The sequence below is a fragment of the Excalfactoria chinensis genome, chromosome 3, assembly GCF_039878825.1.
Source record: "Excalfactoria chinensis isolate bCotChi1 chromosome 3, bCotChi1.hap2, whole genome shotgun sequence".
Taxonomy (NCBI): domain Eukaryota; kingdom Metazoa; phylum Chordata; class Aves; order Galliformes; family Phasianidae; genus Excalfactoria; species Excalfactoria chinensis.
This window is the reverse complement of record NC_092827.1, coordinates 21714311-21739113: the sequence shown is the minus strand read 5'-3', so window position 1 is coordinate 21739113 and position 24803 is coordinate 21714311. Positions and strand designations below refer to the sequence as shown.

The window sequence follows — 24803 nt, the reverse complement described above, 5'->3', positions numbered from 1 at the left end:
CCATTATCAAACTGAGTCCAAAGTAACATGAACTTCACCTAAGTATGATAGGATTAAAATAATTCCCCAAGCCCAAAGAACGTAAATAAATAAATAAATAAATAAGGGCTATACAGAGGACTCAGAAAGAGGACACAAAACATTATTAAGCATTAATATTTTCTCATCTAGAAGATCCAATTTATAGCACAGAACTAATTACCTGGTTTGTTTTCCTCTCTTCTTTTTTTTCTATATTTAACTAATTGTTCTGGATCACAGATAGCAGAAAGCTGATCAACCACAATACACCCACACAAGGACAGATGTAGAAATTCATCATTTAAATATCAAAGTTCAGAAGAGAGAAAGAAAGTCTCTTCTGGAAATAAAAGCATCTGGGATGATGTCTGGGAGAAAAGAGCTTTTCCATGGCAACCCCGAAAGGCTGCTGCATTCACAGAATGTCAATTCCCACTATGCAGCTATTAATCAAACTCCAGTGAGGAGGAGATTGGACGGTGAGGTAAACACCACTGATCTCATTAAAAAAAAAAAAATAAAAAAATAATAATAATAATAATAAAGATTCTCTTTAAATATTTTGCTTACTTATGAGCCTTCAAAACTGCAACTGATTGCAGAAGGCTGCCCTTCCAAGAAGACAACATTTAGTTATTTCAAGAAAACTCTATTTAGGTCCAGAAAAACAAATGAAAATGTCTTGATTCTAAACTCAGACACTAATAGAAATTTGTCCTTTGAAAGACTGGTCCTGTAACCTCTTCTTCTATGCCTGATAAGGTCTGAAAATGGTCATTTTTTTAATGCTTTCTCTTTAAAAAACTCAGACCCTCCAATCCTCTTTCAAAACAACACTGCTATATATTTAACTAACAGGAAGATTTCCAGAAAGACAAACCTGAATTGCACACTCAGCCCATGCTGACAGAAACAGAAAAGACAATTTGAAAGTGAATGGGGACTGATAGTCCCAGCTGTGTAGCTGCATCCCCACCCCATCTCTGCCTTTTTCACTTGGACAGTTCATTGCCTTCTACTTTCAAAATAAATACCAGTTTCACAAAGAATAATGCTCTCTGCCCTGACAGATATTTACATTAATTGTGCCTCTACATGCTTCTGAGCTTCTGTGACAGATGTGATGGACAGAAAAGAAATCTCCTTCCCCTTAACGGAGTAAATGACTCAGTTGTAGCTAGCAGGAAGAGGATCAACAAAGGAATTGACACCTGTAAAATGAAAGTGCACTTTTATCAGGCCACATGCTGTCCTGATTTCTTGCAGCCCTTCTGTTCTGAAGATGCCTAGATTGGCTGATTATGCTGAGATGTCTCAAGATGAGAGAAAATCAGGCTCCCTTGGCACACCAGGGTATATGCAGTGGACATACATCCCTGAAGTCAGTTCCCGAACCAGGAGTGCAATGCAAGTGGCAGAGGCTATTATTTTCTCCCTCAGAAGAAGGAGATTCTGCTGCCTCTCAGAATCCCCAGGGAGCACAACAGGGCTTATGCTGGCAGCTGAGCTCTTTCACCCTACACAGTCAGATAAAAACTGTGGGTATTCCCCTCAGAATCAAGTTTTGGAATCAACCAAAGAGCTAAGTTTTACTCCAGACACTCTGTTACAACAATAATTGCAATCTTGAATCCACCTTTCAGAGCTATCTCAGTGCAAATGGGCTTTTCTAATACAAGAAGCTCAACTCATTCATTTATTTCAGAAGAAACTGAAGCAGGACTCCTGTTTGCTTTAACTGGTCTGCTGAGTAAAGAGAAAAAGACATGGTCGCCCACTGCCCATTGTAACAGTTTGTCTAGTAATAGCCACCTCAAAAGTGTGGTTTGTTAAGAACAAGAAGCGTAGAAATCCTTTCAGGTCTGTCTTCAGTTTTATTTGTGAAATTCCACGAGCTATTAAGATTCAGGTAGCTGGTGGGTCTTCAGACAAGGATAGCCTAGTTCTGGGTCTAAGATGCTCACAGTACTGAATCCTTTCAGTGAAGCATTTCAGATAGACAGCTGCCATTTGCTTGTGCAATGAGACCAAAATAAAGAAATTATATTTAGTTTAGGAGATCACCACCCTTAGCTTCTCTAATACAAGAAGCAGAAACACGATGATACTTGTTTTGTGTTTGTCTTGTTGATGATGTGTATGTTTTCTTTCCTAAAACCTCATTTCAGAGCAAATTCTTGCATAGAGTAATTTTGAGGTTGAAACTGTAGGTGAAAATTAGCAACTCCATTCACCAATATGCCCTATCCACTGTCAAAAGTATTTTTATAACATATATTAAATGATCTAAAGAATAAATGGCAGTGAGCTTTGCCCTCTGGTGGAAAATGATGTAAACTACAACAAACACTTGGAAACAACTTCACCCGTAATAGTCTCTTGGACAGTTCACTGGGTTGAAACTTTAGTTATGTTCATGTATACATTTGGACACTATCTTTTATTCTTTCTATTTGTATTCATCTTTGGAGGCAAGCCAACATCCCCCTTGCTATCAAAGGCTCTCTGTCAGGCTCTTCTGCCTCTTGCCTTATCGTGGGTCACAAGGGCATGATGTAATTCAGGCAGTAGAGCAGGAGCCATGGCAAAATCCAGTGTTGCAACAATCCCCTCACCTCTCCATCAAAAGTCCTGGTCCCAGGCAAAAAGCTTCCCATAGCCACCTGGATGGCTTGTTTATTGGACAAGAGGCCAGAACAGCTTCCCTGGTGCTGCTTGTGAGTGGGAAGTTCACCCAGATGGGAAGCTGGGGCTGAGGGGGAAATGTAGCCCCAGGTTTCCATGTGTGCTGTCATTGGTCTTGGGTTTGACACAAAGCTAAGTTATCACCTGGAAGAAGTGATGGGCATGCTGCAAGTTCTTGCTCAAGTGTGGTGTAATCTGTGCTTTTCTGTGCCTTGCAAACACAAGGTGAGGTGATAGAAGAGGTCTGCTCATAAGCTCTGATTTCCTGTTGATCCGTATGGGTAGGGCACAAACGCTTAGGCTATCCTATGACCTCTGCATTCAAGAGAAGGGTTTTGAATGCACAGTGGTATGAGAAATCAGAGGGACTGCAAAAAGGTTTCCATGTCTAAGCAATTATACAGCAAGAGTATCAGTGATAAAATGACCAACTTGATAGTAACAAAAACATTAACACTACCTTAATTATCTTCAGTCAACTCTCTAACTTATTTGCCTTTCCATACAAATCAGAATTTCTGGTAGTGTTCATTATCACTAGAAAACACCTATTCTCATTACAAAAAATGGATTTAGTCATCTTATGACATGTTGCTTGTTTGTTCATGTGAATGCCCTCCAGTGAACCAGGAAACTTGCTGAAAAAAAAAAATAAATAAAAAAAATAAAATAAAATAAAATAAAATAAAATAAAATAAAATAAAATAAAATAAAATAAAATAAAATAAAATAATAAAAACAACTTGATCATAAAATCATTACTGCCCAAATAAACATGTCAGCTCCACTTAGCAAAAATTAAATCAGGAAACAAATCCCAACCTAGCAACTATGAAAAAGTAGATTTCACTCAGAATCCCTAAAGGATAGAATGGAAGACTGTCTTGCCTTTTTTGTTGTTATTATTATGGTAGTTGTTATTTTGTGTTCACCCCAATTTATAAACTCCACAGGGCAGTAAGAAGTAAATCAAGACTCCGTCAATGTTGTCTATGAACTTTAATTCTGTTTACAAATAGCGGGGAGTGAAAGGCATCTTCAGGCATTTCCTCCAGAGTATAACTACTGGCCAGTATCTGCGGAGGTGCTACTTATCCCCCTATCAGTCTTAGCTCTCACTGGGCCTGAAACCGGTTGTGTGAATTAAACTCTGGTGCTTCCACCAATGTAGCCTGAAAAAAATAGTACTTAAAATCAGTGCTTTAAGCTCCAGCACCCAACTGAAGTGGACCATGAATTTCAGAGTTGAGAATTTGCTGTCAGATGTCCAGAGACATTGTCTATATTCCCTACCTGAAGGGGATCAAAGCCAGGCTGGAGGAGGGCTTTGAGCCACCTGGTCTAGACGGAGGCGTCCCTGCCTACAGCAGGGGGGTTAGAACCAGATATCTTAAAGGTCCCTTCCAACCCAAACCATTCTAATCAGTCTATGGTTCCATGAAGAGGATATAGACAGAATGCAACTGACAGGTTCAAACAGCATGTCTTCTTTGGGCTTACATAACTGAAGCTTTCCTAATACATAACTGAGGCTTTCTTGAGGTACTGTAAAAATCTAGTTACAGATGCCTTTTAGAAACAACACAGTTAAGACATAAGGTCTAGTTTTTGGTCTTACAAATCTCACTAGCGAGACCTGCTCCCAACATGCACTAGACTAGTGAGATTTTGTCTAACACCTTCACAGATATTGCTAAGACTATGGAAATGTCAGTAAGGATGTGATTCCTATTGCATTGGCAAGAGACAACTGCTGGTCAGAATGATAGAAAAAGCTACTGGTAAAAGCTTGTGTTTCTCTCATGTTCATCTCCCTTCCCCCAGTCCCCTGTTCTGGCTAGTGTGAACAAAGCAAGCTCCAGCAGAAGTTCACTGAAAGAAGAAAAAGGAGTACTATCTCCAGGGACAGGAAGACACTCATCTAAGATTATTTCCCAGGTCAGCTGCCAGCACTAGTGACACAGTAGGATTCTGACTAGTTTTAAATGGATAAAAGCCTGATGCTACTCTTGAATCACACCACGCTCAATATACAACTTACTGTAGAAAGAGTTGTGACTGTAATGGCGCTATAAGATTTTCATGAACATCATGTATGATGGAGAGCAAATGGCTGAAAGGTCATGGGTTTTAACAGCCAGTAAAGAAGGTGAAAAGAGGATACAAAGGGGATTTATTTGTAGAGAGCAGTTTAGTTTGATGCAGAGGGTGTAAGAGCAGCCTTCTAAAAGGAAAAGAAAAAAAAAAAAAAAAAAAAAAAAAAAAAAGGAAAAGGAAGAGAGAAAAGTAAATTTAGATCAGAGGATGAGAAAAAAAAAAAAAAAAAAAAAAAAAAAAAAGCCTTGGTTACAGTTCATAAGGTTTTATGATTAACTTGGAAAAATAATGCATCTTCATGCTAATACAATAGCTCTATACTAAGCACTTTTACCAGCATGTCCTCACAAATACTTTGGCATAAATGTACACACACACACCACAGATGTTCCTGTTGTGCTTGTCACCCTCCTGCAGTTCAGCTGAAGTGACAAAAAGGAGAGCCCAAAAGGATCTGGATCTTGTGCTACAATATAATGACCATAGAATGGGGCAATCTTCTGAAATTCTAGATTGAGATTAAAACAAACAAAATACAAGACGTGCAAAACAAAGCCTGTATTAGCTATATCCTATCTGGAACCCTTCAGGCACTTCGTCAAATTCCTAATGAGCCTTTTCAGAAATTACACAGAGTAATTAGAAGTTAACACAGAGTAGGTGCTCACACACTAAAGTTCTGAGAGTTGCCTGAAGGTAGCAGTAGCTAGGTAAAAAAATAAAAACAACTATAAAACAAAAACAAAACAAAAAAAAAAACACACAATTTTTATGTGCTTTTTGCATGTAAAACAGACAACAACCTTTAAAACCACTGACTTTTAAAAGACTTGGGACAGATTCAGAGAAGCAAATCCAGCTTTTGGCACCAGTGTCATGCTGCCGAGGCCTCAAGGCTTCGACACAATTCATTCTGAATTTGGCTGGCTGAGTGTTGATGACAAACCCCTCCCCATGCTATGCCTTTGAGTTCAATACTGAGAAAATTTGTGACAAGAGCTGAAATTAGTTCCAGCAGAAGCTAATGTATTGCCTGAAAAATAAAAGCGTGAGCATGAGGATTGTTTTCTCAATTTGCACTATTTAATTAAACATACATAGAGCAAAGGGAAATAAATAATGAAAATATATATATACTACTAAGGACTATCAGCATGAAAACAGCTGTCGGGTAAAGAAAAAAATAGTATTTTGTTAAAAGTGAGATGGTCTTTTTCCACATGGCAAGATTTATCAATGAAGTGAAAAACAAACAAGCTACTCTGTCATGCAAAAAAAACTGTGTTCAGCATAGGGAGGTAAAGCACTTACAGGGAAGGTCAGCACTTACAGCTGGCTGCATCATTATGTCTCAAATCCAATGCCACCCAAATGACTACTAGTGCTCAGGGTCATATTGGCAGATCAGGCAGGGAGGGGAAGTACTACAGAGGTCTAAGAAAAACAGGAAGCGAGAAGTTAAAGCTGATGCCATATGGAACCCTGTTAACCTGTCATTAATGGTATTTGAAAGAAAAAGGAAAGAAAATGTGCACAGAAATGGAGAATAGAAATATTAAAATGTAAGGCTCATAGCATGACTGGGAAAAAAAAAGAAAATCTCAAACAAAAAGGATAAACAAACGAGTGATAGGATAAGCAGTTTTGCCCTTGGAAATAAATACTTGCTAGGTCCTTACTCCAGTAAAAATGGAACAGCCTTGGTACTTATGCAGAAAGCAAAATAAAACCCAACTCGTAGGTCTAGGTTTTAATCACCTCCCCATTTGGGCTCACCACATACGATCCAGCATGGGATACAGCTGGCCTGTGCTACAAGTACACTTTTCTACATGTCCTCATAAGCTAACAAAGCTATGACTGGAGATAAATACTGCAACTGAGTTCCATTTTACAGGCAGTGCTGCAGCCCCTTTGTAGATACTAAAAATCACTCAGGAGGGCTTTAGAGATACTGGAAGACTGTGAACAGCCTCCTGTTGCACCAAATTTCTCCTCCACTCATTAAAAAAACCCAAACTTACATCAGCACTATAAACTTACTCTCACAGACAAGAGCTGAAATCATGACCATGTCCTGTGATGTTCAGTACTTCAGAGTTTTGCCCAGATTTAGCTATTGTATTATTATATTAGAGCACCACTAGAATTATATACTTCTCCTCCACACAGTCACAATGAGGTTTTTGATAAGCCAGTGCATCCATCTGAATCAAGATCTAAGTAATATCTTTCTCACAACAAAGACGACCCAAAAGATATCTCAAAAAACCCCACAAGTACTATACACCGATGTGTATTTATGTATTTATCCTAACCTAGGAAATAAGAGAAGAATACCTATTTACCCATACTTTAAAGCATATGAGTTCTTTCAAGGAAGCAAAGGAAGCAGAACTTTCATCATGAAATTAACTTTTCCATCTAGTAAAATTCACAATTTAGTTAATTATTGAAGTATTTACATATATTTTTATAAAGCAGTGTTTGGCTTTTGTTATACAACCACATATATTCATGGATTTATTGCACCCTCAGTGCTTCAGTAGTATGTTTCCATAACTAATTTATACTGTACACACTTAGAAACTTGAGATTCACAAAATCTCACATACAAATAATACCAATTTCCACAAACATGAACAGTAGGTCTGAAAAGTTGTAGACCTAGGATCTTGCAAGTCTGCTTTCAAGTAAGGTCAACCATGCCAGGGTAACTAGTGTCCAAAAACAATTTACCAAAATGACATAAGTTGGTTCGTCTCCATAGTTACCTACAAGTGTCAGAAAACAAGCAGAAGTGCCCATCCCTTAGGAGTGAACAGTGAGAAGGTAAAGGTCCATGAAACGGAGGAGCTGAACTGATCACTTCTTGCTCCCAAACGGGGTGGCCTTGTTCCTAGATCTCCCTTGACCCTCCTGACCTTGGAAAGACTTTTCCTTATAAACACTCAGAAAAATTAATCCACCACCTCACCATGCCAGCAGAAAACACTATTTGGTTTGAGTTGATGTTTTCTACTGTGTTAATTTACTGCCATGTTACAAAGTTGATTCAGCTCCGAAGTACACAGACCAGTCAAGGAGAGGGATGTAAAAAAGAAGCCTTTCTGTCAGGAGCAGAGTGAGCTGGAAGAACATACTTGTCTCTCCAAAGAGTAGAGAACTGTCAGAGAGCTTGTCCTATCCAGTGAGACTTCATTCTATGTCTTGTCTGAAAACATTAGGTCTGCCCTTCAGGTAGTCTGGAGTCTTGATAAGTAAGTATAATAGATACATATGTAAGATATTTGTATACTTGGAGTCAAAATAAGTGGCTGCAACGTGATGTTTTTTGTTTTTTGTGTTTGTTTTTTTTTTTTTAAAAAAGTAATAGTACTTTTTTTTAATAAATCTTGTGACTTTCATAACTTAATATCTGAAGAGTAAAAAAGAAAGACGACGTTTTCATCAAAAGTCACCACAAATGCTAATACTTCTAATGAAGAATAGATGTCAAATGTTTCATATCTCACTGAAAGCTAATTCTGGCTGCAAACACAACCTGTAGTTAAAAACATACTTTTGCATTTTAGAGATACTTTGCATTCTATAGAAACCAGAATAACAAGAAAACATCTAATACCACTTACCACTCATATTTATTTTGTTAGGACCTACTGATTCTACACATTTCCCCTGTTTATAATGCTGCAGTACACTTGAGAAATGTCAGAGTTAAGGAGAGGAACAGGAAGAAAAAAAATGAAAATCTTTAACATTCTCAGTAATAAAATGAAAGAAGAGAAGACTGTTATTGCTAAAGTCTTCCTCTAACGTAACTGGAGAGGAACAGAAGTGATAAAAACTCAGTAGTATGGTATTTTATTCATATCATGTCTGGTGAAAGAACTATTGGCTTCATTTTGCTACTTTCCAGATGGAAAATTCAGAGCATATTGAAGAGGTTAATAACAACTTCCTACACAAACATCTGAATATGTCTTTCTGTTAAGGTTTAATTCACAATAATGCACACAAACATGAATGCACAAGAAAAGGCCAACAGAACCACTTATCTATGTTTACTCTGATGTAATGCCTCAGAGAAGCTAGGGAAGTTCAAGACTTTTTTTTGCTAAGTGATCTTATGGTCTGTAGGAGAAGAAAGCACTTCTACTTCCCCATGGACTGCCCATTAGCGCCCCGTCCCCATGTGCAGTAGAATAATAATTCCCTCACGATATTGAGGGACCTGAATATAGATCTACATACTGAATAACTTCACGGAATCTTACTTGGTCTCCCTCATAGTCTTCCCTGGGATGAAAAGAGATAATCTTATTCAGTCCTTGTTGTCTTCATCTCCCTTAAGAGATTGTTCAGATCTGGACCCCAGATGGAGTAAGCACTTTCTTACAGATCTGAACCAGTCACTCGCTTCGCAGCCCAGAACAGAAATGCCTCTTCATTTTATGCAGTTTCCTATGAACCTTATTAAAAGGCTACCTCCTCAACAGATAGCTTTCCATGTTGCCACAAAGACATCCCTAAAGAACATCTAGATGCTTCCCTCCAGCCTGAAGATGTTCCTCCAGGAGCCAGGCACCCTTCACTGAGTCACTTGTTATGCACTTTCTTCACAATTCACCTTACCAAAACAAGAGACCACAACAAAAATGAATATCTAACTCTACCCCATCAGGTTTATATAAAATAACTAAGATTACAAAGTGCCTCAGAGTGAGAGTTACTCACCTGCTCAATATCTTGATCACTGATCTCTTCTAGGTACTTTTTAAAAGGGTTGGGTTGATAGAGCTCTTCCTTTTGCTGTGCACTCTTCCCTTTCACTAGCACAGGACGAATGACACCAGGTTTGGTCTTGACAAAGGGATGGAAATAAAACAAAATGCTTTATAATTTGTGGAATCTCTGTTAGATAAGTCAATTCCATTGAGGCTATGGTAACTATATTTAAATGTTTTGTTTATATAAATACATATAATTTTCACCACCAAACAAATACAGGTTTCATGCTACCTCGCCTACTTTTAATACAGACTACAGGCAAAAGTAGCAAGAGCTGCTTTAAGCATACAAGCTCATCATCACTGACATTTGTTTTGTTGCTGCCATAAAAATAGATGCTAGGCCATCAGGCTATTGTCTCTAGTTTTTGATGGCCGTTTTTGCTAGCTGCTTAGCTGCATCTTGATAAGTTCATCAAGTCACATTTTATGCACAACCACACTCCTGCTTTCCAATTGCAATCGTTATTCTGGGCTCCACAAAATGGTAACCACAAAATGAGGAAAGGCAATGAGTGATGTGGTTAACATACACACAGGTAGCAACATTTTAGGAGAAAGTACTTCTGGGAACAAATGACAGTGATTTTTACGCTGCATTTTTACAGTATCTTTAAAAACTCACTTGGAAAAATACAAGTTAAGGGAATTTAATCAGTATGGATGGCCAGTGCTACTCATTTCAGACAAATCAGATTATTTAGTCAAGAAAAAAAAAAACAAAAAACACTTGTTTAACTTTCAGCTAACTAAAACAATTGAGAATTTACTTGTAAATTTAATATAAGCTGCAGAATTCTTAAAGTCTGATGTGATGGAACGTGGCATAAACTCTAAACAGGAGCAAAAGGATAACTTTAAAATAGACTACTTCTTCAGTAAGGAAAAAAAGAAAGAGGGGAGATAAATGTGTGCATTCACTCCAGGATTTGGTAAATACTGAAGTACTGTGGGACTCCATAATTTAATTTAAACTTCCAAGTAACTCGATTATATTCTTCTCCTCCGTTATAACTACACCATGGAAAGTGAGGGCTGGCACTACTGTTGTAGATAAAAAAAAAAACAACTGCTGCTGAACTCCTTCTGTGGCTGCAGCCCAGAAGGGCAGCTTGCCTTGCCCAGCTGGGACTGAGACATAGGCACTGTCACACACACCCTCCAACTGGAAAATAATAATAATTATTATTATTCAGTTGTAATTAAGTATGAGCTTATGCAGATCACATCCCAGATGTTTAGACAACATGAGGGGAACCAAAAAAAAAAAAAAAAAAAAAAAAGGAAAAGAATAAAAAACACCTTATTCATTATTAACCATCCCAGGCATAAATTCCTGCCTATTGCTTGTGCTAGCAGTGGGTTTCATGCCCTGCCATCTGGATGGAAACATTTTTCTTTGCTAACTGGATGTTCAGCCAGCACTTTATGCTCACTAGAGCCACACAGCAAGCCTCTGGAAAAGCAAACAACAACAGAAAAAAACAGCCTACAAAGGTCTGGAGGGAAGGAAGCTCCATACTACCATGGTATGAACATACATCAGCACCAACCCAGCAGCAAAAGTAAACCCATAAGCATAGCAAAAAACATAGAGCTGATACAACTGAAGTGTTTTGAATAGTGTTACAAAATTAGGGAGCTGAGGTTACTGGATGTACCATGCAAACTAAGTTATGGACCACCTCAAAATAGTATCGGTAGTATCTGCTGTCTTCCAGCAAGAACAAAGCAAGAGAATTGTTGCGAGAGGTGTATGGTGCAGGAGACAAGTAATGTACCTTTGTCTTTTGTTTGTGTCCCTGCCCTGGGAAAGAATCTGCAGAGCCATGCTAGGGTCACTGTGGGAGGAGGCAGAGGTGGAGAAGACCACAAAATGTCTGGGGACAGTAAAGCCTAAGCAGCTTCCCTTAGCTTTGTGCCACGTCACCTCCCTCTTTTCCACAAGCATCATCATCAAGTGTGAAAGAACATACTCAACTGAAAATAAAATAAGCCATGAGGTGACTTTTTTTTTTTTTTTTTTTTTTTTTTAAATGCAAAGTAATGACTGCTGCAATGCATTAAGAACTTAATAAGAAACGTTTAAGAAACTTAACTTTGTGGAAAATATAGTGTTTATTTAGTGAACTTATAATCCATAGCTCAAGATTATTTCTTTGTAGGATTCACTGTAAGATTCACTTAACATTTGCCCTCTCCAAGATTTCCAAGAAGAGTCTGCAAAAATGAAAGACTTCCAGGTTTCCACACAAACAGAAATATGTAAGCATATAAATGGAAATAAACAAAAAGGAAACAACAGTTGTATCAAGTCATTATTCCATAGACAAAGGCCTTCCAGCTCTCCTCTGTGTACAATGTAACTACACAATTAAAAATAACAGAAAAAATCTGCCTGAAATCATCAAGGAAAAGCTACTCTCCTTAGGCAGGAACCCTCTTCCAATAGCACACTATATATTTGCCTTTAAGGAAGCATTTTCTAAATGACATTGTGCACTCAAGTGCTGAGTGAGTCATACGTTTATGTCTGACTCTGCTGAAAGAGTGGCAGGCATCAGCCAGCAACAAGAATTTGAAATGCTTTATTAGCTGCCTACCAAGCTATACAAAATCACTGCTCCCTAAGTAAAAGATTGAACTCTTCCTTTGGTAGGGGGTGGTAAAATTGACCTCGCTGAGAAGCAAGTTAAAGCTGAGTATTGCCAAGGAAGATGCTAGCCATCCTACAACAGTACTGAAAATTGGCAATAAAACATCACAACTGTTATTGGAGTGATGAGCTGCCATGTTATGGCTGTGGCTCCGTTATCAAATTATAAGGAGCCAGAACTCAAGATTATGGGTTCAGAATGCACCCAAAATCACTCATCCAACATTATCTAAGAATGTCCATCATAGAGTGTAAGGTTTAGTGGAGGTACAGAGGTGCCCAAATGGATTTTCGAAGACTTTGAGGAACGCCTTGCACCAAGAACCACTTAGGAAATGAAACAACTGAGAAGTAAGAGAAAGTTACCCTACAGGCCACTTAGAAGTATAGGAAGCAACAGGTTAGAATAAAGATTTAAGTTTTACAGTGGAGTGAAGTCACAAACAGATATCCTCAGAGATACACTCTGGAAAGTGGGTTCTGAATTATAAATACAGATCAGCCACAAGAGAGTGGCTAGAAAGAGGATAACGTTCACTAGTAATATTGAATCGTTTAGAGTTATAAGAAGAAAAATTCCGTGCAAAGAAGTGCTGATAGGTGCTATGACACTGAGTGATTCAATGACAGAAAGACAAGTGAGACTTAGCTGAACTCAACATTGATACATTCATAGAAGAAAAAGTAAACTACATTCTAAATTTACACATGCAATGATGAACTAGTTAACTCAGAAACTAGTCCTCACTACTCAGAAAATATATCTTGTATTTACTGTATACAGTTCTAAGCAAATATTGTCTCACCACCCCATACAAGTAAGAACTGCATAAATTACTAAGAATCACAGAATTGTAGGGGTTGGAAGGGACCTCTAGAGATCATCAAGTCCAGCCCTCCTGCCAAAGCAGGCTCCCTACACCACATCACGCAGGTAGGTGTCCAGGCATGTCTTGAATATCTCCAGAGAAGGAGACTCCACCACCTCCCTGGGCAGCCTTTTCCAGTGCTCTGTCACCCTCACCATAAAGAAGTTCTTGCGCACATTCGTGCAGAACTTCTTATGCTGAAGTTTCAGCCCATTACCCCTACCCTGTCCCCACACACTACTGAAAAGAGACCAGCCTCGCCACTATGGCTCCCACACCTCAGGCATTTATAAACCTGGATCAAGTCCCCTCTCAGCCTTCTTCTCTCAAGGCTAAACAGACCCAGTTCCCTAAGTCTCTCCTCATAGGGGAGATGCTCCAGGCCCTTCACCATCTTTGTGGCCCTCCGCTGGACTCTTTCCAAGAGATCCCTGTCTTTTTTGTACTGGGGAGCCCAGAACTTGACACAAATAATTAAGAAATTAATAGAAATAACAGTAAAGAACATTATCACATCTTTGTGTAAACAGGAAATGTAGTATTCAGAGCTAGACAAGAGTGGCTTATGTTTTTGCTCCCTCAATCTTAAAGAGAAATGCCTGAAAAGGATATTAAGGACACCAAAGACTATCCAGATGGATGACAACATTTGTAGCACTCAAAGACCAGTTAAGCCATTTTGAGTTTTCAGTACAGAGAAGTGACTGATAGAGTGTTGTGGTTAATATCTAGAAAATCATAGAAGATAACTGACAAGTAAAGAAAGAGTAATAATTTTCCATTTCATTTCATTCCAAAGTAATTGAAAAAAACAAAAACAAAAACAAAAAAAAACAAAAAAAAACAAAAAAAACCAAACAAACAAACAAACAAAAAAAAAAACATAAGAGAAGAACTGGTCAAAGCTTAGTAAACAGAAGAAATTGATTCAGGAAGTCCCAGGAATGCCACTAGGTGAAATGCAATAGGGAAATTCTCATACACTTCTCATTTTTCTCTGATCAATAAAGAGTAGTAGATCCTACAGTTGCAGTATATGTCATGACTCATCAGAACTCTCAACTTTATCATTAGATCCATGGATTTACAGGTCCTTAAAATAGGTATGTTTTTGATATGGAAGAAAACAGTGCAGTTCCATAAGAAGCAATGCAACTTTGCAGAAAGATCTTGTCTGCAACTCCCTTCAAAGGATTAAGAAAGCGAATAATTTCAGATTTCATGCTTATATAGATTTCAAAAATCAGCATTGTACAGTTGTGCAATACATACCATCTGACTCTCCGCTACCACAGGTGTTGATTTGTAAAGGTTGGCCTGCAGAAAAAGGGAATAAATACAGCATTACATACAATGTCTTTGTGATTATAGCAATGAAAATCTCAAAGAATGTTTTCACCATTGACAGTTCTGTTTCACTGCTGTTCCACTGTTGATGTTTTTGAATAATAAGCAAATGTAATGCATTTGCAGTTGTTAGTACAACTGCATTTTTTCAGAGACCTTTTTTAAGAGGATGAAAACTTGCAGATAGCAGTATACTTAGGTACAGAAGCTTTTAACAGTCATTCAGTGACATGCAATCAGTGAGAGAAGTTAAAACACTGCATTCAAAACCCACAAAAGTAACTTACTTAGAAATTGATTGTGTTTATATGTTTATACTATCACTAATCAGGAATACCACTTATTACAATTGAAGAGATTAACACGGTAGAAAGGCAATAGAGGAGCATAACAGCAAAGGAACTAGCACAGATAGAATGGCATTACAAAGCAAAAAAGAAAGGTGCTCAGCCACCTCTGAAGATCTCAGGAAATACTCCATAGGGAAGGATCTCCAACCACTGATCCTTCCCCAGTGCCAGTCAGCCCTCAAATGAGCTCTAAGAATGGTGCAGCAAGGCTCCATCCCTTCCAGCCACACAGATGTGTGCCTTCACCTATGCTCCCAGGGCTGACTGGGTCCATATGAATATGAAGTGTAACAACAGCCATGAATAGTGAAAAAGGACCCCATAGTAGATGAAAAGGGAACACTTTGCTACAGAAAGGGAAAAGGGACCTCACTAAGGCAAAGGGTAGTTACAGATAGATAGTTTATGTTAAGGGGGGGGCAGAGAGAGGGGGAATTGCAGACACTAAGTTTGAGAAAACAAGGGAATGAAGGCCATGAAGATAAGGGTGGAACAGCCCAAGAACAGTATGGTCATTAGATGTCCACAGAGCAAGCTGAAACCAGTTTGGGGGTGCCCCTCCCGCAGGGTCAAAAGTTTGCAGCGAGGAAGATGATGAGCCTTCATCCCACGACCACCCCCACAACTCACTACACATGCGCAAGGGGGGAGGGACTGCATGCTAATAGGGTCTCAGGAATGCAATGAAAATTCCTGCAAACTATTGATTATGTATTAGTTCAGCCTCTGTTGCACACTTTCTCCTAACGGTGTGCAAGTGTGGTGGAGCTATCCCCCTTGCACCAGGGTGTATGTGCATCACTCATTAAACATACCTGCTTTCTAACTACTTCGTGGTTATGGTGTTTGATTTCGCTAGTCAGCCAAGGCACATTTTAATTGCCATTTTAATTGTAAAATGGCAGGATATTTCAACAATTTTGTGTTGTTTACTGTTCTATACAACCTACTGAAATAATGTTGTAAGTTGCATGTACATACACACATATGTTTGTAATACTTTAATATTATGACCAAGTTTCCTATCCCTGAAACATAAACAAGCCAAAGCTTTTCTTTTAACTGAAATCACCCTCAAAATAATGTTTTCCATCAAGAGAAACATAACCAGCTGGTTGAGGGAGGTGATTCTTCCCCTCTACACTCATGAGACCCCACCTGAAGTACTGTTGTCTAGTTCTGGAGCCCTCAACACAAGGACATGGATTTGTTGGAACAGGTCCAGAAGAGACTTAGACTAGACATTGTTGCACAAGGTTGCACAGAGAGGCTGCAGATGCCCCATCCCTGAAGACATTTGAGGCCAGGCTGGATGGGGCTGTGAGCAACCTGATCTAGAGGGAGGTGACCCTGCCTATAGCAGGGTGTTGGAACCACATGATCTTAAAGGGCCCTTCAAACCTCAACCATTCTATGACTCTGTGATTCTATGATTTTGACAAGTGTCTCAATATCACACATCATGTATACATAAATGCTTAATTACCGTATTAATTATGTCTAGTAAAATTAATTTGTATGAACAAAAAATACTACTTCTAAAAGAAAAGAAAAAATGATAAGGAAAGGCTGGCTGAAGATCATTTTTCCCAGAGAGCTCACATGACGGAACATGAGTCTGGGAATCCCCTGGGGAAACTCACTGTTTGACATCATGGTCACGATTGTCTGTACTGTATTCAGTTCCTGATTTCTACCAGAGATTTCTAATGTTGGACTGGCTCATTATAGGCATCTTGTTTTAAACAAACACTTTGTACCTACTACTGTAAAATGTTGGCCTCTGGGCCAAAAGTCTTCATCCAATCAAGGAAAGCCAGCAAACACACAGGTTCAGACACCATCCTTTCCAGTTAATTGTCAGCATGCTCCCTTGCACATTTTTGTCCATGCCAACTATTACTCCTCCAGTTGTCTTCCACAGTCTGGGTGATAGCATGGAGCCTTCTGCTCCCATGGACTGGAGAGGCAGCACAACCCTGGGCCTTATGTGAGTATGAGGGCCTTTGAGGCTAGGGAAGTGGCCAAGGAAAAGAAGACCATTATTTGGAAGAACACTTCATTGCACTCTCATCCCAAGGGCCAGAGGATAAACTCAAGCCTGGTTTATGTGTAGGGGCAAAACCAGCCCTTTTTATGTCCTAACAAAGAGGCATGGCAAGAAAGAGGGAAGAACTGCAATGTCTAGAGTCCAGTGGGGACACCTGACTTGACCCTGCTGCAGTGTGTGGTGACACCCCACCTGGTCACACCAAAGTCAGCCCCCACAGTGCAGTGTGGAGAACACAGTCTGTTAGCACAGTGATCAGATGCACTGCCAGACAGAAAACAATTGTCTTTTGTACAGCATATAAAAAGGGTTAGCCTACTGTTTTGTCTTTGCATTATTCCCAAATATGGGTTTGCATCAGTTATTTAGAATGTTACAGGGAAAACTGGGAAGATAAAGTTTTTAAGGGTGATTTTCTATGCAAGTGGAAAAAAAAAAAAAAAAAAAAAAAAAAACTGTATTCCTATGCATATAAGTTGGATGTCTAAATGCGTTTGTAGGTGTATTTTAGACACTGCTATGGATCCTGAAGAAATGTGCCGAAATAGTAGTGATATATATTCTTTTCTCACAGGCTACATCTGAAATACACTCTATTATTTCATTAAAAAAGCACTCCTCTAATATATTTTCTAATTACTATGAGCCAGCACAATCTGTCAAGAAAAAATCACAGTATGTAATAAAATATGCATGCCGCCACATTTGAGAAGCAGAATTGAATTGATCAGTCAAGCACTGTGCTGGCATAAAACTAAATGGCCTTTATTGCTTTTGTTAGCACTGCTTTGATCTGAGATTCAATAGAATGTCTAAATGATGAATAGTAAACTCAGATATCTCACCACATCACTAGATGAGCTAGAAATAAAATATAGAACCTGCAGTAACTGTTAGAGCTAGTGTGAATTAGAATGTTAACTGGGTTTAATGTCGCAATTGTTTAACTGATGATTCAGTATAGAAGTTTTCTTTGCACATTGGAATATGTACATGTCAGAAAACACCCTTCGTTCATTTAAGACTAAGTAATGGGTTTTCAATCATCTCTATACCTTGGAAGGAAAAATCTGATTGAACCCCAAACTCCGATGGATAGGAAAGAGCCAAAACACTTTGTCAAGGCAAATAACCAAGCCCTTGACCCTCACTTGAAACAAACATCAACAAAAGATTGTGTGAACAAATCAGTTATAAAATCATATCTGCACAGGTAGAATTATAAACGGACACAGTGCAGAAGAAATTCCAGACATGAAGAATTTGAGCAGAAATAAGACATTTCAGGTCTCAATCAAAATGTCCTAATGAACTCTCTTTGTACAGAGGACAACACCTCATGCTATTCCAGTATCAGCTAAGTGCCAACAAAACAAACATGTTAGCAAGATGACCTTCAAAACCTACAAAATTAGACATTTCTTCATGCCAAACATAGAGTAGTTATAAAAAGACTTACATATCTGGTTTCACGTCCAGCTGCTCTCTGCAAAGTTGCCGACACCTTATACAAAGCAAACAAATAAATCAACAACAAAGAATGAAGAACTAACAGTGAGATTTTCATCACTTTGATGTTATTAATTGCTCAAATTCAGTTCTCCAGATAGATTCATGAGATACCTGAAAATAAAATATATTAATGTTTTCTTGAGGAATTTTCTGTTTCAGTTATTATTTCATTTTTACTCAAAGACATCAATTGCACTCCATTAGACCTGGTCCTTAAATTATCTCTGAGAATTGTCCTAATAAAATGCTTATCAGTAGGCAATCACTGGCATGGTTGCACTGTGAAATTTAAGTCACATTTGCTCACAAAAACAACTTTAAACTTCATCTTTACATTTTCTCATTTGCTGTCATCTGATGTCTACTTGGAACGAGCATTTTGTGTGTGAGTTCATTCACCTACCTTGCCAACATCTGACTCTGTGTTCAGCTGCAGGAAACTCGGAGAAGATTCACATCGGCGCTGGAACATTTTTGACAGAGAACAAACTTATTAACAATGAGACAAAAAGACGGGAATTGAAAAAGTCAATCCCACATACTGATAGGTTACCATGGTCAATGGGTCCTGCAGGACTTGATCGATGACAGCACACAGCTCTTCTGTTTGTTGTCTGAGCTGGGCAGGGGAGCACATCTGAAAAAGGAGAATGGATCACCCACTTAACCTTTGATTCTTGTTTTCAATAAAGACTTGAGAGATAAAACAGCGCTACCTCTGAATGGGTGTCCAAACTAGTGCCTTCAGTCACACCAGCAGCCTTGGTTGGCTCTTCTAATGCCTGTAATGCAAAACATTCCTGAGTTAAAAAAAAATAAAATAAGTTGTCATACGCATAAACAATAAACATTCCCAAATATGACACTTGTCATTCTATCACGGAAATATGCAAGAAGAAATTATAGTAGGGTTCTCAAGACTATCATCTTCTGATCTTGAATTAGAAAGTTTATTTGCAGTGAGAGAAAGAATATTCAAGATAGGTGAATTACCCATGCACAGGAAATAAGAGTTTAAATTGTCATCTTTTTCTACAGCACCCCATCTCTCAGAGTGAACTACACACAGTCAATGTGCACCATGGACCACAGAGGTGCCAGATGTGTGCCTGCCATGCACCACTGGAAGACACCATTGGCTGTATAAAGGCAGGCAAAGTATAAGAGGGGCTGTTTAGTCTGGGGAAAAGGAGGCTGAGGGGTGACCTTATTGCTCTCTTCTGATATCTGAAAGGTGCTTACAGTGGGAGCAGGGTTGGTCTCTTCTCACTAGTGGCAGTACAAGGGGAAATGGCCTCAAGTTGAGCCAGGGTAAGTTTAGTTTGGATATCAGAAAAAATTCTTTACAGAAAGGGTTGTTAAGCACTGCAATAGGCTCCCCAGGGAGGTGGCTGAGTCACCATCCCTGGATTTGTTTAAAAACTGTTTGAATGTGGTGATCAGGGGCATGATTTAGCAGAGGGTTGTTAGTTAGAGTAGTATGGTTGGTTGTTGTTGGACTCAGTGATTTTTAAGGTCTTTCACAACCTGAGCAATTCTATGATTCTATGATTATATGACATAGGAGGGATCAGCAGCGTTTGTGGATTTTTTGTGTAACAGATTATGCTTTTCTGAAGTTTTGTGGTTGATGATTATTAGCAATAAATAAATAAGAAGGAAAAAAAAGAGCATTCCTATGAGGACTTCTTCATGCATGAGGGATCCTGTGAGGGACATGTCTGGGCTGTAGTTACAGAGAACATACATAAAGCTGAGAGAAAAGGAATCTTTAAGGGAAAAAAAAAAAAAAAAAAGAAAAAAAAAAAGAAAAAAAAAAGGGGGGGGGAAGAAAAAAAAAGTAAAAAAGAATGAAAGAAATGAAGTGCATATTTAAGGAATTATTTATGAGTTAAATTTTGTTGAGTATAGTTATATTTTTTCTCTCCTTGCCTAGCTATGGCAGCATACATCTATTCATGCAGAAGTGAAAAGCATGTGTCAGGGGTTTTTGCTATTATTCTAACAGTATCACCACTGATTCTGTGCAGAAACACATGTATGATGCCTTGAGTCAGAAAGTACAGTAAGAAAAAATGAAGGACAATTTCTTTCCAAACACATTTCTTCTCTGTCATGCCGTTCTAGACAATCCTGTTGGCCCTACAGTTGACATAGTTCCAAAGGAAAAGAGTAAAATAATGATTATTTTTGAGATAAATATAATAATAATGTAATGGTCTCCTGAGACAGAGATGAAAAGATTCTTCTATCTCATCATTGCTATCCAGCTAAAATTTCAGATCAAAAGACAGAGCTGAAAAAGAGAAGAGCTAAACAAAAGAGCACTCAGCACTGTACTTAAGGGCTGCATGTCTAGTTCAGATTCAGTCAGATTGCATCCTCCTTGTAAACATAAACTGAAGTGGTAAAATGTAAAATGAAGAAGAGTCTTTCCAGTGCCTACTAGGGCCAGGATTACCAAAGCCACCTGTTGTGGAGAGATGATAAGTTTTAATCAGGAACCTGTAGCATTAAGAAATTGCCATTGGTCACAAGTTCAGAATGGAGAACTTGATAAGCCCCTCAAAACTCACAATATATCGGTATACTAATGAAAATAACAAATTGTTTAAGGAAAAAAAAAACAAACAAACCATATTTCTCTTTCAAATTAATCTCACTAGAGCAGTAGCAAAGGGTGAATCCTATCAAGGGTAGGGCACAGCTACCTTGAAGATTTGGATGGCTATTTCTAGAGGAAATTCAGTCTCATCTGCAAGTCTATGTCAAGAACCAAGATTCTGGATAACTGAAGTATCAAGCATCCTTCAATTTCAGTAGAAACTGTGAACACAAACAACCTGTGTAGTTTGAAGCTTCCATTTACTTAGGCAAGTGCAGAACCAAGGCCTGTACACGCAGTAGACCTCCTGAGATATTATCATCACACACACAGCAGCCACGCTATAAAAAACTGCTGTATTCTGTGCCTTTCTGAACCTTTAAAATTTCAAAGTAATTAATGTAGATTCTTTCACAGTTACTTTCCTACCAGTTTTCTATTGTTTCATCCACCAATCATTGGCATCAATCTTGTAATCTGAATCTGACACAACTTCCTTCTTACTATGTTAAGAAAAGCCTGTGCTGAACAAAAACCAAGAATTTCCTCTTATTTCTCTTGCACATTTTCTTTCAGCATTTTTCTAACACCTCTGCACATGCAAAAAAAATTCTTCAATATAGTGGATTTTCATGTATCACCAGTTCCCAGAACTTATTCCCTAGAGATTCTGGGAAATGATACTGAGAAGACCTGATTAATATCCCTCTTCTAAAATAAATATTATTAAAAGCTGCAAGACCTTTAAAAGAAAGATGGAGCTCATAGCCTGCTCCTGCATTGGCATGCTTGGTCATTATCAAAGACAAATTAGGTCATGTGGCACTCTAGGACTGCACAGATTACTTTTTTCTTTCTTGTTACTTGCTAAGACAGAGCTCCAGCCTTCAGAAGCTTTAATATGGATACATAATCTAGATGCAAGAAATTTACTCAGTGAGTGCATGCCAGAAGTATTTGAGGGGAAAAAAAAAAAATACGGTTTTTTAATTAAAATGTCCTGAACAAAGAGTTGCCAAATATGCTTTTCAGAATCAGGATGGTCATCACAAACTTTAAAATAACCAATTTATTTAAAATTTATATTGTAGTCCTCTATTTATACTTAGTTTATAAATACAAGTCAGAGAAGCCAGCAGTGATTCCATTTGCACTCCTTTCATCCACAGACAGTTATATTTAATGTTTTTCAGAAAATTTAGTGGTTTTGATTGTGATAGTTGTACTTCCTGGCACCACCAATCATCCTTGTTTCATTTCATTCAGATATAGTTGAAGTTTGAGCAGAACACCCGCAGCTAGCCCAAACCCAATATGCACAGGTTTTCTTCCAATCCAAATGACACACAGAGAAAAAAAGCACACTCCTTTCATCAGCATGCAGTTGGGAAGCATGTCTGGACAAACTCAGTAATTCCAAACTGCCATGCATTAGAACTTGCTCTTCTAAAGATTACTGATTTGCTCAAAGAAGTCTTGTTTGTTTTGTAGTTCCAAGAAGTCCAACAGAGTTTTGGGCTTAGAACTCCAATTAGAAATAATTCTGAATAACTAGTATCCAGTGACTATCTACTTAAAGTTAGGAATTTCTCTATAACTCCTTGAGATAGACTCTTGATGGAAATCCATTTTGAGTGGAAGATATTTTTATTGATATTTGAAAAATAAAAACTCTAAATAATAAGTATATTACTTTTGAAAAGGATATACTATCTGATTAGGAATGGAATTTTGAATTTGATTATGATCTTATTTCTATAACTGTGGAAACTATTCAAGAATGAATGCCAGGAGAGGAGTGACTCATTCATTCATCCAACATTAATAAGGCCAGAAGGAACCATAGTGATCACCTAACCTGACCTTTACTTTAAACCACAGAACTGCCTGGATTTACTCTATGAAATGCCAGGAAAGTGTCATGTCTTGACTGTTTAATTTCTATCATAAAGAGCCCATTTCATTCTCTGGATTTTCTTCTTCAAATGTTTAATCAATTTTTTCTATTGAAATTTTGTCTTATGCCTAGATTAAACTCCTCCTTCCTCTTCTAGACAAAGGACGCTATTGTCTATTTTGTTGAGGAGTTCATTATTATTGACTCATCACTTTGAATCTGTAGTGATTAAGGCACTGTTGGCTGGCCACAGCTACCTCATCCTCCTTATCACTATCTCTGCAGTTGTTCCTCCAAGCACTGTGAGATGGTGCCTGTGCTGGTAAAGGCACTGTCTCCTACCTGTCTCGCTTCTACAAGCTCCTGGCTCACCTTCCCTGGGAACCAGTCCACTGTTGTTGCCCCTGGGGAGAGTCTGACTGTGATGCTGAGCACAAGTAGCTTAAAAATATGGCTTTGCTATTCTACAGCCACAACCTCCAAGCCAAATCCTGGATTTTCTTTTTCCTGGGCAGACTACAGGTGATACGAAGAACATCAAGTTAATCTAAGCTAAGATAGATAGAATGCACATCACTTACAGGACTTGATGAGATTAAACCACTTTTGGGGTTGCCAGAATACATGTATCTGTAGTTATTAAGCTTTTCCTTCGCTTCTAATGAGTACAGATTTGAATGATTCATTTAGATTGAGAGTACTCAAGGATCAAAATATGTCCTAAATAAGATGCTTAGATGATTATAGCCTAATAGTTTCATAAGGAGAAGCTAAAATATGACGGCTCAAATTGAAGTATTTACACACACATAAAAGAAAAGATTAGACACATGGAGGCAATTTAGAGGCAAACAAAACATTTTACCATATGTGACATTAGTGACAATTGTCTTTCATATAAACTAATTATTATTTTACATTAATTGTCACTTGATCACATGCATACCGGATTATAATAAAGCTCCTTTCTCATAACTACTCCTCAAAATAAGTAACATAATTGCACAGTGCAAAAAAGTTTGCCTTCAGAAAATTTGCATTTCTAGCTCAATCACACAGCAAAGTACTTTCTTTTAGCATTTAAGCAGACGAAGAATTCCTAATCATGCATTGTGTTCAGTAGTATCTGTGCCTTCACAGGACTTCCTCCCTTACTAAAATAAATGCCACTCAAAATGATCTTCTCCAAACAATCTTTATCTCAATGTATCATACATGTATCAGTGAATTCTTTTCAGACAAAGTCAAACCTGAAGTGGTATCTCAGAAAACACCATAATGCTTCCAGCCACTAACAGGCTCTCTGCCCTCCAAAAGACCTCCCAGAATACATAGAGAGTGAGTGTGGGATCCCCCAAAACAAATATTTTCCTTTCCTGATCCATTTCCTCTGCATGCTAATGTAGTCATTGTCTAACCTGGCATGTTCAAGATTTAAGTAAAAGAAGATTTGCGTTTTATGCAAATGATGAATATATTCACTCAAGGTTAAACAAGAATTGGAAAAGAAGGAATCTCCCATTTTTGGAAAAAAAAGAAATACATAATCTTGTTTAAGTCATTTAAGTGTTAAGTGCTGGGTAATAGTCAAAATATTTCAAGGGCAAAATGATCGTCTTCAAAATCCTTTACGCAGAGCAAAATTCATACTCTCCAATGTCTTTAAGCTCCACACAATTATAGTGAAATCAACTGAGCTGTGCATGTAAAGAATATTTAGATGTGTACTTAGGAATGCTTAATCTAACAGAATTTATTAGAAGCTAAGTTCCTGAACTATGTCCAAAGCTATACTTGGGATGGCAGAGTGACTAAGAATGTCTAAATACCTTTGTGACATGGTTTTTGGTGCTAAGGGATGTATATTAGTGAGAGAACTCGGTAGCTCAGGTTGATAGCTGGACTCAGTGACCTTGAAGAATCA

The 24803-nt window shown here is 38.2% G+C and overlaps 1 protein-coding gene across 1 annotated transcript in view; it reads right to left on the bottom strand.

Annotated features, from left to right (window-relative positions):
* Positions 1 to 9409: 9409 nt before the first annotated feature.
* The window catches only part of MLIP (muscular LMNA interacting protein), a 69294-nt gene continuing 53900 nt past the window's right edge, over positions 9410 to 24803 (bottom strand). The window contains exons 6-12 of the mRNA XM_072331157.1: positions 19094 to 19159; positions 18931 to 19014; positions 18781 to 18840; positions 18325 to 18369; positions 14391 to 14435; positions 9541 to 9666; positions 9410 to 9433 (exon numbers count right to left, since the gene is read on the bottom strand). Coding sequence (XP_072187258.1) covers positions 9410 to 9433; positions 9541 to 9666; positions 14391 to 14435; positions 18325 to 18369; positions 18781 to 18840; positions 18931 to 19014; positions 19094 to 19159 — 450 coding nt within the window. The remainder of the gene's footprint in view (positions 9434 to 9540; positions 9667 to 14390; positions 14436 to 18324; positions 18370 to 18780; positions 18841 to 18930; positions 19015 to 19093; positions 19160 to 24803) is intronic.